Source organism: Carassius gibelio, chromosome A8 (genome assembly GCF_023724105.1).
Source record: "Carassius gibelio isolate Cgi1373 ecotype wild population from Czech Republic chromosome A8, carGib1.2-hapl.c, whole genome shotgun sequence".
Lineage (NCBI taxonomy): Eukaryota > Metazoa > Chordata > Actinopteri > Cypriniformes > Cyprinidae > Carassius > Carassius gibelio.
This window is the reverse complement of record NC_068378.1, coordinates 18,280,052-18,293,019: the sequence shown is the minus strand read 5'-3', so window position 1 is coordinate 18,293,019 and position 12,968 is coordinate 18,280,052. Positions and strand designations below refer to the sequence as shown.

At 39.1% G+C, this 12,968-nt stretch overlaps 1 protein-coding gene across 1 annotated transcript; it reads right to left on the bottom strand.

The window, feature by feature from the left end:
- Positions 1–6,311: 6,311 nt before the first annotated feature.
- LOC128018733 (G-protein coupled receptor 37-like 1) lies at positions 6,312–9,897 on the bottom strand. Its single transcript, XM_052604458.1, has 2 exons — positions 9,124–9,897; positions 6,312–8,320 (listed from the first exon to the last, which is right to left on the bottom strand). The coding sequence occupies exons 1-2, from the start codon at positions 9,730–9,732 to the stop codon at positions 7,478–7,480; spliced, it is 1,452 nt and encodes a 483-aa protein (XP_052460418.1). The 5' UTR covers positions 9,733–9,897; the 3' UTR covers positions 6,312–7,477.
- Between the last annotated feature and the right edge of the window lie 3,071 nt (positions 9,898–12,968).

Here is a 12,968-nt window from a genome sequence, read left to right as displayed (position 1 = left end):
AAGAGGTGTCAGTAGGTGAGGTTAGAATTCTGATGCAGGTTCTGTCTTGTCTTGGGGCTTTCATCTGTTAATACTCTAATTTCAATGCAGTATGGAAAGTGGACTGGCTCCCAAGGGAGCACAGATCAACATTACTAATCAAACAATGAAGTTATATACAATTCTTATGTATCTATTTATTATTTTTTATTGTTTTTCTTAAAATAATTATTTATTTATTTTAATTTATTTCGGGTTTGTTTATGCTTGCTTATGCATGTGTGTTTATCTTTGGAGTTGTTTCTGTAGTTTATTTGAAGCAAAATTCATGTTATACAATATTTTACAGACTTGCTGATAAATGATTGTATTTCTGGAATGTATTGTACATTGACCATGTAAATATTGAATCAAAGTAAAAAAAAAAAGAAGAAAAAAGCTTAGCCTATTGCTTGGTGCTATAGAAGGCGCCCCCAGAAGCGTAAGAAGCAAGAAGTCTTCCTCTGTGGCCATCAAGCACATTTAAGAGCCCTTCTCCACTCATGGATCCGCTTCTTTAATGAAGGTGGTCCTACCCACTCTGCTTTCGCGTTTTCTCTTCCCTACATCGTGATTCTCCTGTATGCTTCACTTTTGAGAAGCAGCACCCCTTGTCGGTTGTGAGTGGCTTGATTTCCTTTGGTGCATCTGAGGAGGAAGCCTCTATGTCATGAGTTGAAAGCCCATGCAGTGCATCCATCTAAGCCATGTGGGACTAATCCCTAGCAAACATGGCTTACTCAGCGACTGGCAAGGCTGGCTCAGCACTTCACAGGATGGCGGTGCTTCAAGTGTTCCAGACCAAACTTATCCGCACCGTAGTCAAACCTGGCCAGTGTTCTGATAACTTTAGAGAGCTCTGCATAGCAACTGCCCTGGCTTTGCATGCTACTAAGGCCACTGTGCAGGTGATCAGCAAGGCCATGGCCAGTTTGGTGGTGCTGGAGTGCCACCTTTGACCGGTTTTCAACAGAGATCAGGGATGCCTTCCCAGACTCGCCAGTCTCTCCTAAGGGACATGGATGGTTTTGCAGAGTGGTTAGCAGCAGCACAGAAGTCATCGAAGGCAATACTTTACTTCCTGCCAAAACGCTTTAGTCTAAGTCACCAGAAAGCTCCATTCCACTCAGCAGCCTGCCAAGTCGGCGTCGCCTCACCAGTTTAATCTGAGCCTGGGCTTCAACAGAGCTTCCGTACGGTGAAACATTACCCATTTCCGAAGCACCAAGGTCTCCACCCCAGAGTGACGTTGGACCCTTAGCCTCAGTAGCCATTCTGATCTGAATGGAGAGAAGAAGAGGAGAGGTTCAGTTCTCATCCAGCCCAGAACTCCCTCCAAGAATCTTGCGCTTGCTCTCCTTCTCTCCACTTAACACCAAGCGATGGAAGCTCCATTCAAGCTGGGCCCATCCTTCTCATTCAGTGCACTCCCTGACTGCTCAGCAACTAGTGGCACTATTAAAATTAGGGACTTCACGTCCCCTCAGGGCTTTCCAGTGGATGCTCAGCCTCATGGCAACAGCTTCCTCTGTGATTCCTCTGAGCCTGCTCAACATGCGGCCCCTTCAGTACTGGCTCAAAGCTCATGTTCTGTACTATGCCTGGCCCTAGGATGTTTTCATCTCAGGGTATCCCACTGCTGCTCCAGACCATAGCCCCTTGGAATACCTCTGGGCCTGTTTCAATAGGGGATTCCACTGGGACTGACTTCCAGTAGGAAGGTGCTTACGACAGTTGCCTCCAACTAGGTTGTCGAGCTCTGCACGAGGGCAGACCGATGTCTGGCTCCTGGTTAACTGAACTGAGCTGAATGATGACATCACTGAATTCAATGATGAACTGGCTTTAACTGTCAATTTGCACACCATTTTTTTAATTAATGTTGTTCAGTTGCTTTGACACAATCTTTTTTGTTTAAAGAGCTATATTAATAAAAGTGACTTGACTTGACTTGACTTCGACTTTCATTTTTACTCAGTCAGGTCATGCACCCTTCACAGGTTGGCTTGACACCTCCTTTTATGGGAACAGAGTAAACTCCTCACACTGAGAGCAGTTAATGAGCTGGCCAGAATGAACCAGGGGGCAGACATGCTGTCCAGGGACAGTGTAGATACTGGAGAATGGAGACTACATCCCCAAATTTTTCAGATGATTTGGTCTGTTTTGGGAGGGCAGTGGTGGACCTCTTAGTTTCAGAAGACAACTTTCACTGCCCAGTCTACTTTTTGAGACAGTGAGATGCCTGGCCCACGATTGGCCCTGCGCTTGCCTGTATGTCTTCCCCCTGGTTGCTCTGCTTGTCCTCCTGGTGACCCCACTTTGGAGGAATCAGATGTGGTTCCCAGAGTTGATTCAGCTGCTAAAAGCAGCCACTTGGCCGATAAAACTGGGGGACGACCTTCTCTCACAAACGAAGGGCATGATTTGGCATCCCCGGCCAAATCATATTTGGCCTCTCAATGTGATAATTTTTGAGGCTAGAGCTCTGTCTACATGACGAAATAGTCAGTCTTCTCTTCCAGCAAGGAGCTCTTGTGAAGTGTCCCAAGTGCTAACCTTTCTAGAAGAGCTACTGGATAAGGGGCGCACCTCTTCCATGCTCAAAGTATATGCAGTAGCCATCGCGGCGAGTCATTCTCTTGTGGCTGGCCAGTCAGTTGGCAGAAACAACTTTGTCGTTAAATTTCTAAGGGGAGCTCAGAAATTTAATCTGGCTTGCCCTCATACTGTGTTAATTTGGGACTTGGGTCAAGCGAGTCAGTGACCATCACCAGAGGAATGCCCTGCTCCTGGGCTTGGTCCAGTGGGATTTCTATTGTTGATATTTGTGCGGTTACCAGCTGGTTGTTATCGTCTACTTTCACCAGGATTTACAAGTTGAACAACTCTGCAGGCATGGATTTTATCCACTTAATTTTAACTCATCCCCTTTGTAAGTGGAGAGGGTTATGTATTCTTCACCCTAAACTGTTCCTGTGGCTCAGTGGTAGAGCATTGTGTTTGTAGCACAAAAGGCTGCATATTCAATTCCCGGGGAACACACATACCAGTTTTTAAAAAAAGTATATCCTGAATGCACTGTAAGTTGCTGATAAATGTAAATGGCTTGGGTCTCATTATTGGCTCATGCTTACAGGAGCCCTCAGTATGAGTGTCTGTTCCAGGCTTGCAGAGCGGTATTGTTTGGCACTTGCTTATTGCACAGCACTACTGGATGTGTTACCAATAAGTGTGACAATGCAACGGGAGAGACCATTCAAAAAGAAACACTCCAGCTATGTAACTTCGGTTCTCTGAGATATGGGAACAAGCGTTGTGCAGGCTGCCATGCTGCTGCTTCAGTTGAAAGATTCTGACGAATAGGGTGCTCAGAGCTGTCTTATATAAAGGTCTAACCTCTACTTTTAGCATGTTGAAGTGCCATTGGTTTTTTGCAGCTACAAGAATGTGAACAAAGCAGGCTTCAGTATCAGAGTAAACAGGAGTTTCCCTCATAAGCGTGTCAACACAATGCTCATTCCTTTATCTTTTGGGGTTGTGTTAATATTTTTATTATTATATTATTATTTAATTTCTATACTACATATATGAAGGCTTAAAAAAATGTATTTCTTTTAAATTGGCATTTTTATTAGACTCCTATGTTTAGGTTAGGTTTATATAGTCTGTATTGTAAGAATTACAGAACCTCAGACACTTTGATCTTCTGAGATATACAATAGACACCCAGTGGATTAACATCCAGACATCTGTTCCCACATCTCACTCAGAGAAAATGTGGGAAAACACCTTTCACATATGCACTGGTTCGTCCTCATTCCCTTCATGATTCCTCACACCCTCTTCTTCCCCTCAGGTCTCATTCAGTCATGCGAATTTCACACATTTTTTTTGTTTCATGCTGTTTTAAGTGTGGTCATTATAAATACTTCAGGTGGTTTCACTCTTGCATCAACAGAATAGGCAAGAATAAACAAAACAAAACCTGTTCTTCTGATATGGGAGATGTCTTTGATAACCATTTGTTTTCATCCCCGATACTTAGGTATGTGACTTTTGGGCTTACAAGACCCTAACTACCATAAGGTCTTTTATGTTTTTACGACTGATTTGAAGATTTCTGGTATAAGCGAAGTGGCAAAACATTACTGTAGTGAGAATGAGCCCATAGCATGAAGTGTGTACACACCCTTCATAACATGTATTTTTCTAAAAGCCAGGTATGCATCTTACTCTTAAATTAATCTTTGAGAATTTTTTGTCTTGTATTGATTTGATATCATTGAATTGGCTTTGTAATTGGCATAATACATATTTACCTGACTGTTAATAAATTGTTACATTTCATTCTAATCTGTTTTACTCTGTAATTATTTAATCTAGTAGATAACACTCAGCGTTGGGTAAGTTACTTTCAAAAAGTAATGAATTACTATTACTAATTACATCATCAGTATTGTATTTAAATTACTTGACTAATTACTCTGTCTGAAAAGTAACTTAGTTATTCAATAAGTAACTTAATTATTAAATTGGGCTAATTGGGCAACATCTTAAAATCCCCATAAACCTTAATAGAAATTAAACTCTTTATTCTTTCGGTTTGAGTCAAACATACAATAGTTTAGCCTTTTAGCTTGCAACTGTAATACTTTTATGAAAAAACATTTTTATAAAAACATTTAACCTTCTTTGGTTAACAAATAGAAATACTCTGAAAAACAACATATTTGAATAACAAAAAAGCTTAAGAGAAGTTAAACAATTGCAGTTTGGCAAGAAAAGCCCAACTAGGAAAATCCTTACAGGTTTATGTAAAAATAACACGTTAACTAATGTAGGTAAGAATTACATAAATGATATATTCTGCTGAATATTGCGGTGTCAGATCACGCTGTTCTTCTGAAGTAAATTCCTTATAGCAGTACTTCTTTCAAAAACAATTAAAATTGGACTTAAAAAATTATTATCTATTTTTTGTTTGCGCGCAGGTGACTGCATATAGTGAGCTCAGATACGTTGAACGCGTTACACCCAACACTGATTACTGCTGTATCCTTGTTAACGCTTTTGCTGTGTCAGATTAGTAACGGACTAAAATTCAGTTGAGACGGAGCATAGCCAGGGCACATCAACTGTATCCAGTTAACACTTGGTATTAGTTCAAGTGTATTCCAAGTCTGGCATTTAAATAGATTTATAATAAATACATCAGTCAGTCTCATTTTTTGTCTTGGAGCATGATGTCAAATATATGTTTGTCTAGTGGCAGATGTATCTCTTGTTCAAAATCAGATTGTCCTGGAGGTGACCTCAATAAGAACTCATGACCGTGAACATCTAATGTGAGCTGTCATGCTTAATTGGACAATGAAATAGAGTAAATTTGAATGCAATTGAATTAACATGAAGTAAATCACAATTGTACTTTCCAAATCAAAATGTTAACATCAGTACTACCTCTTTTCATGTATTTTTTATTTTATTTTATTTTCTTATTCTACTTTTACTGCAGTATAATACTTCCTGTCATATTGGCATTGAGTGTTGTGAAGAGATTTGTTGATTTGTGGCACAAACTTCATTACAGAGAACAGAGCCTCGTCTGTTCTCCTGCAGTCATTATGGACCTCCTCAATTCTCTAATGAGGCCATTCTCTACCTCTCTCACTTGAATCTCTGAAAAGGCTCTGAGCACAAGCCAAAACCACAAGACAGAAGAGGTCCAGCCCCCTCCCAACAACCCCTGCAACAACACACGTCAGTCTAACCCAAACATTTGTATCTTTGATTTAGTTTATTATCTTTCACGGTCGACTGAATGTTAGATAATCAATTTTAAGAAGAGTTTTTTGAGAGCCCATCTGAAAAAACAACAACACATCTTTTATATGACTAATGACTCCTTTCAGTGTCTAAGCTTGCACTGTTCAGCACACCGACGAACATGACAAGCATACAAATGTTGAACTATTGACGAATTCTTTGATTCCTACATTGACAAGAAAAGGTGGCAAATCCAAGTGGGGTTTTTTGTTCACACTGGGCCATTCTGGAAAAAACACGTGAATTTTTAGACGGTATCTTGGCAACTCAGCCGTAGTCTGGCTATTGATATTCACAGTAGACGCTTCCATCTCCTTTTCAGAACAATAGAAACCGTATGGGAATGAGGAAACCAAGTCTGCAAGGACAAATCTTCTCCCTCAGGCCCTGATGGACATTTGAGAGATTAGTACAACTCTTGACACTGTTTCTTGCAATTTCAAAGATGAATGAGACAACATAAATTATTTCAAGGTATTTATTGAATAGAGTTTAATAAACTGTTTATGGACTTTTAAAAGAATTTGCTTATGAAAGCAGCTATGTGCAAAAGTTACAATAGTCCCTTGAGGAGGTACACCATTCAATTTCTGTCTTTTTGTCTCACCGTACTACATGAAGGGGCTCGAAAAGCTAGTTTGCTCAGGGAGTTTGCTTTCAGAAATGATCTATTTACATTCTAATACAGCTAAGTGCTTATATACAGAAATTCACAATCAACAGTGTAGACCAATTTTCAGTCGTTATGAAAAAAGCGGCATTAATTAAAATTAGTGATAAATAGCATTTGCCTGAGTAACAGACAAAAACTCCTTAGATTTTTGTTTCATGAGTTTTCCTATTATATGAACAAGACGATGTGTTATTTGTGATCTGGTAGTATTCACTGCATTTCTGATCTCACAGAGTGCTTAGCTAAATACTTATACACTCAGAGCTATGTGTAAAATTCATAATTGTTTGTACAGAAAAGTAGAACTATGAATGTGGGACATCTGAAGTCAAAATTGCAATGACTTAATGGAGACTCTGGTGATATATTAAGTGGAAAGTTCAACCAAAAATCGAAATTCTGGCATCTTTTACACCCCCTCATGCTGTTCCAACCCGTTATGACTTCCTTTCTTCTGCAGAATACAAAAGCGGATACAATTAAAAATAGTTTTGTCCATTCAGTGAAGTCACTAGAGCCCATTGGTTTCGATTGTATGGACATAAACATGGAGACGTCTTTCAAAATATCTTCCTTTTGTGTTCTACAGATGAAATGACACGAGGGGGAGTAAATTATTGGGTGAATTATCCTGTCAAGAATTTATAGGTACATTGAGCCATCCTGAGATATTATGGAATGAATCTTCAGATTTATGAACATAATTTAGAGTCAATTAGCCTTTAGATGCCAAAATTAGAGCTTAGATCTTAACCAAAAATGTTTTTACCCAGTAAGTTCGTACCAAAACCAAAATTGCAAATTGGCCTCAGATTTGTTGAACAAAGCTAACTTGCTCCAACATAACAGTAAGAACTGCTAATGTAAAGATGGCCACTAGTGGATAACGGGAAGAAGGTAGGTTGTAGACTCCATGTCGTCTCATGATGTCATCACTTAGGGACGGGATCCGCCTACTCAGCTGCCAATGGACAAGATGGTTGTACTGTCCTTGGCTTTGTCAAAAAAAATGGAGGACATGTCATTGGTGGTCTTGAGCTTGCCTTCAGCGACATTTTGGGTAGATGAAGAGTTGCTCGGTTGGCATTCTTCACAGCAGCAGCAGCAACAGTCCATGAAGGCCTGGCCCAGAGACTTGCACAGGCAAAGCAGCAGCACTGGTGTCACAGATGACTTAAAGAACAGAAAGAACTGGTTTATGAGGGCCAGAAGAGAAGTCACCTCCTCAGACACCTGGATGGGAGCATACGCCAATGTCAGGTTGCAAACGTTCTCTGGCAGCGTACAGACACCATATACGACCGCTAGAGCCATGACCGTGCAGTTGAGCTGCCGTTCGACTTGCTGAGCGTGCTGAAGCTTTTGTTTTTTGGATGGAGATTGCTCCTCGGGCCGCTTAAGAGAACTTCCGCTCCCGCCGGATACATGACAGGTGGCCAGCTGACAGAGCAGGGTGAAGACAACGGGCAGACAGAAGTAACAGCCGAAGTACCACCACATGCGTGCGTCGTGGTAGTTGATAATTAGAGAATAGATGGATTCGGGGAGATCTGGATATGGACTCATGATGCAGGTGTCCACTTGTTCACCCAGACTAGATGATGTCACCTGATGCAGCTGCCACAGGAGCAGCTCAGGAGCCGCTAGCACCATGGAGCCAATCCAAACCACGGCCAGCTTAGCCAGGACCTTCTGACATCGCTCAACTCGTCGGGCCTTTGGCATGGAGCTTGTGGCAGCGTGGAAGCGGTCAATGCCCAAAGCACACAGACTGAAGGTTGTCACACCAAGAGAGGTTACCTGGAGGGTGTGCAAAACAATCATTATTGTTATAATCACATAACATATGTTTGTGTTTTCATGATGTTTCATGATGTTCAGTAAAAATAACTGATTAGAGTAGGGATGCATCCATATTAAAATTGTGGTCAAAATAGTAAAGGTGCTAATTATTTTCATGTTACATGAAATGCTATTAATATTAAATATAATATAAATATATAGATATATAATGACATAGATAGTAGTATTTTAAGAGATTGAGTTAGGCTACAATTTTTTTTTTATAAATAAATAAATGCTACAAGTGAATCTAGGATTCAGAACAGTTTAATTTAAAGGCTGAAAAACTGATATTCATTTTAAATTTGATAAACATGTAACATTACTAATTAAGTTACTAATAATACTAGCTTACTTAAAGTTAAAATTACTAGGTCAACTTTAAATGAACATTAGATGATGACAAAGGTAACTGATGGGATAAAATAAGGTGAAGTGCACAATTAAATGTCCTATATTGATCAAAATGATAAATCAAAAATCTGTAACATTGTCAAATAATATATAACCGATATGGGTGTACGTCCCTCTTGACTGTCATGAATATTAATCATAAAGATGGGTGTTACAGGGTTATGTAACATGGTCTGCAGTGTTAGAAATCCAGAATTAATACTGTATCTATCTGAATTTAAAAGTTCTTTAATTTAAGGACTAGCTAAACTTTGGGCACATTTAAGATATATTTTTCAGATACATTAGACCATGAGAAATTGATCAAGTCTGAATGTGAACTTGACTGTGCCTTAGAAGGGCCTCACCTCTATGTAAGGCACAACTCTGCAGGAGAAATCTCCCAGCAGTCTCTTATTGGTGAGTTCATTAAAGACCACCACAGGCAGACAGAAGCACAAAACCAGAAAATCCCAAAAAGCCAGACTTGCAAGAAAGTAGTTCCATGTGCTCCTCATGAAGTAATTTTGCCACACAATGCACATTACCGCCAGATTACCCACGACGCCGAAGGCAAACACCACAAAAGCCAAAAAGAGAATCCCATAAGCACTGTAAGAGCTGTCAGTGATGGGAAACAAAGGATTGTAGATTTTTGTGATGCTCCTTTTGGTTGGATCACCGATAGGAACCTGTTCACTGGTCATTTCAGTGCGGTTTCCATCTTCAGCCACTGACGAATTGGCCATCTCTGTGAAGGGCAAAGGACTTGTCGTTTGTGTGACCATGGTTCCTTTATCATCATCCTCCACACTGAGCACATCTTGCGGTGTGCTTTCTTGTGAATCATCTTGATTAAAACTATTCTCGCCAACAGTTGTCTTGTCTTGACTTCCTCTTTTTCCTTCTGAAGCACAAGCACTCAGAAGCAAAGCCAGTGTCATAAGATAAATCAATTTATAATCTCGTATCCCCATCTTCAAGGTTAAGTCCAGTTACGTACAAGTCAGAGGAAATTGCTTCAGAAGCAGTAACTAAAAAACAGATGGCAGAGGCTGAAGTAAAGACCCCGATGAAGGCACTGCTGCTGTTTGAGATCCCTTGTGCCAAAAGGCTCTGTGTTCTGCAGTGACCAGAGAGTAGCTCTCTTATCAAAGCTATGGATGGCTGCTCCCTCTCAATAGGGGTCCATAGAAGCACACCCCCTTTTGCTGTTCTCCCTCACTGACTGATGGGTGTGATTGCCCTCTGCTGGCATTAAAATGCTGTTTTAAAGCGCTATAATTTCACTACAATTTACTAAACTGAGAGTTTTTAACATTGTTATTAAAGTGCAAGTAAGGAAACTAGTTTTCAAGCTGTGGTGCATTAAAGAGATTAAATAACATAGATAAATGCACATGTTACCAGTCAGAAGTCTGGAATAATTTATTTTTACTTTCAGTGATGCAACCCGCACAGACATAGCTTAAAGAGCACTGAAAAAACAAAATAGTGAAATAAAAATAATTAAAAAGATTGTCTTGTAACAAGCTGATTTATCCTTTTCTGACTAAATGTGAGTTACATTTTTGTGTGTCTTAGAAAACAAAAGAGAGAATTCCTTAGCAAACAGAATGGTTGGCTGAAGAGACAGTACCCCCTCCCCCCACCGGCCCCAATACTTCTGTAAACTTCAATAAGTCAATACACTTTATCCTGGTTAGATAAACTTCTAAACATGGCATGACTCAAGTTATCATGTCTGAACTTCTAGAAATCTAGATTAGAATGGATTAGAAGATTGGATTGCTTCCAGAGAGATTAAATTACATTAAATGTACTTCATTTTTTTTTTTTTTTTTTTTTTTTTGAGCATCTCTATCTGTGTTTGATCTTAATCAGTATGCTATGTGTTGAGTAAAATTTGAGATACAAACACTTTCTTTTATGAATACATTACCTTGGACTGAAAATGCTTTTTTTTTTTTTTTTTCTGCAGCTCCTGCCTGGGGGCTGGGGAGGCCGCAGATAAAAAAAAAAAATAATACAGACACCGATAGCCATAGTTTACACATCAACCTTTCACAGACCACGAGTATTAAAATGAGTAAGTGCACGAAAACTGAACACAGCCAAATGCACTGTGTGCCAAAACGTGTCACCCACACACTTTCAAACTCTTCTGATGTAGTAAACAGTTTGCATGTGTATAATGCTTAGTACAGTAACACTAACAACGTAAGGGTGACATGGTGCTAGTGATTCAGAAATGTCTTCTTTCTCTTCCCTTTTGGGTTGTGCATAATGTATTTGTATGACATCATTCATTAATTTTAAAATATGCCTAATTCTGAAATCCATTATGTTACCAAAGATGTTCACATGCAGAAAGCTAACCTTGTTTGCTCAAGATTATTTGCTCTAGATACAGTATATGACTTAAGAGAATCTGATGTCAATAATATTATTATCTGTTTTTGGTTCTTGATGACTACTTAGCAATGGTTCTCATGGAAATTGGTAATGTAACAGTTTTGTATGTGACTAAATAATTTACTATATTTATTAAAATGTGAAATGCTCTGCATAAGTGTCATCACAGTTCTTTGGACACTAGAGTCAAAGCATTTATGGCTACTAAACTCTGAAGTGTGATGCTTCATGAGCATTAATGTTACTGAAACAGGAAGGAGTGGCACAATTACACATTTTGTGGGTATGAGTGGAGGATAGATTATCTATATGGATGTTATTATCTCTCGGCTCTACACTCACACACGTTCATAGAAAAGCAAAGGGCATCTTACATTTACCACGAAACGTTTCCTAAATATTGATATCCCACCCACATCAGTCAGTAAGTGTCATGTGTGCACATAAGCCATCCTATAAATTAAGATAAAAAATGCATACATTTATATTGTCATAATATTTAGATACTATTTATTTAATGTAATAAATAAAAAGTGGAAAATGAAATATACTCACACTCAGGCCATCCTAGATGAATTATTTTCTTCACCTGAACAGATTTGGATATATTTACCATTTACCATAACATCACTTGCTCCTCTGCAGTGAATGGGTGCAGAATGAGAGTCCAAACATCTGATAGAAACATTGCAATAATCCACAAGTAATCCACAGGTTATCCATACCACTCCAGTCCATCAGTTAACATCTTGTGAGGTGAGAAGCTGCAGGTTTATAAGAAACATCTTGGATGGTCTGAGGGTGATTATGTTTTAAACAAAGTTTCATTTTTGGGTGAACTGTTAATTTAAATACTAATCATATCATCATAATCATATGCAATTACATCACAAAACATTACATTTTGGTGAAGGGACTACAAAACCATAACATAGAATCAAAGTGCTTTAAGATATCTGATACCAACAGGAAATGTAACCTAATACTATTAATGAGGGCATCATTAGTGGTTACTCTGAGAGGGTACTAGAGAATATTTCTGGGTTTTACTCTGCTACATTTACAGGAAATGCATAATGTTTCATATCTGGGGAAAATGCTGATTGCGTTTCGATTTTTCATTATAATGGCAGCGTTATTGAACTCAACAAATCGATGTTTTAAAACTGACAGAGGACATTTTTTGTGGTAATGAAGTTTTCCTCCTGTTTGATAAGTGGGCTGAGGCATTGTAAACGTCTCCCTGTGTCAATAAGGATATGAAGAACAAACTGTAGGTAAAGCTGGAGGATCCTTTGGTCATGTGCCTTAAGTGAGCATAGCATGCACACACACTTCCTAGGTAACACACCCTAACACCCACCTTTTTTTTTTTTTTTTTTGCTCTGTGCTACTCTCAGTTGTTATTTGGCTCATTCTTGAAGGGATTACTTTGAGTATTTATATAGTCATTTACAGCTCATGCAAGTTTTCGTCAGTTTCACCTGACTTTCTGTTAAAAGTCATTAGTATGCAGTCAGCCCAAATCTGTTCATGACCTCACCCTAATAGGGAGATCTGGGCTAAGAGTGAGATTTAACGAGCCGATGGAGGGTAGAAAATAACCTGTAAAATACTGGTTTTGGAGATAATGAGGCCATAGCTAAAGCTAGGAAAAAATCCTTCTATGATGTCAGAAATGTTGTTATGGTTGCATGTGATTTGTTCACCGACTGAAGTGCTAATGAGAATAGAGTCAGCTTTTAGAAAAGCCAGCACTTTAGTTTAATCTCAATTATTGTATTTTAAATAATAACTG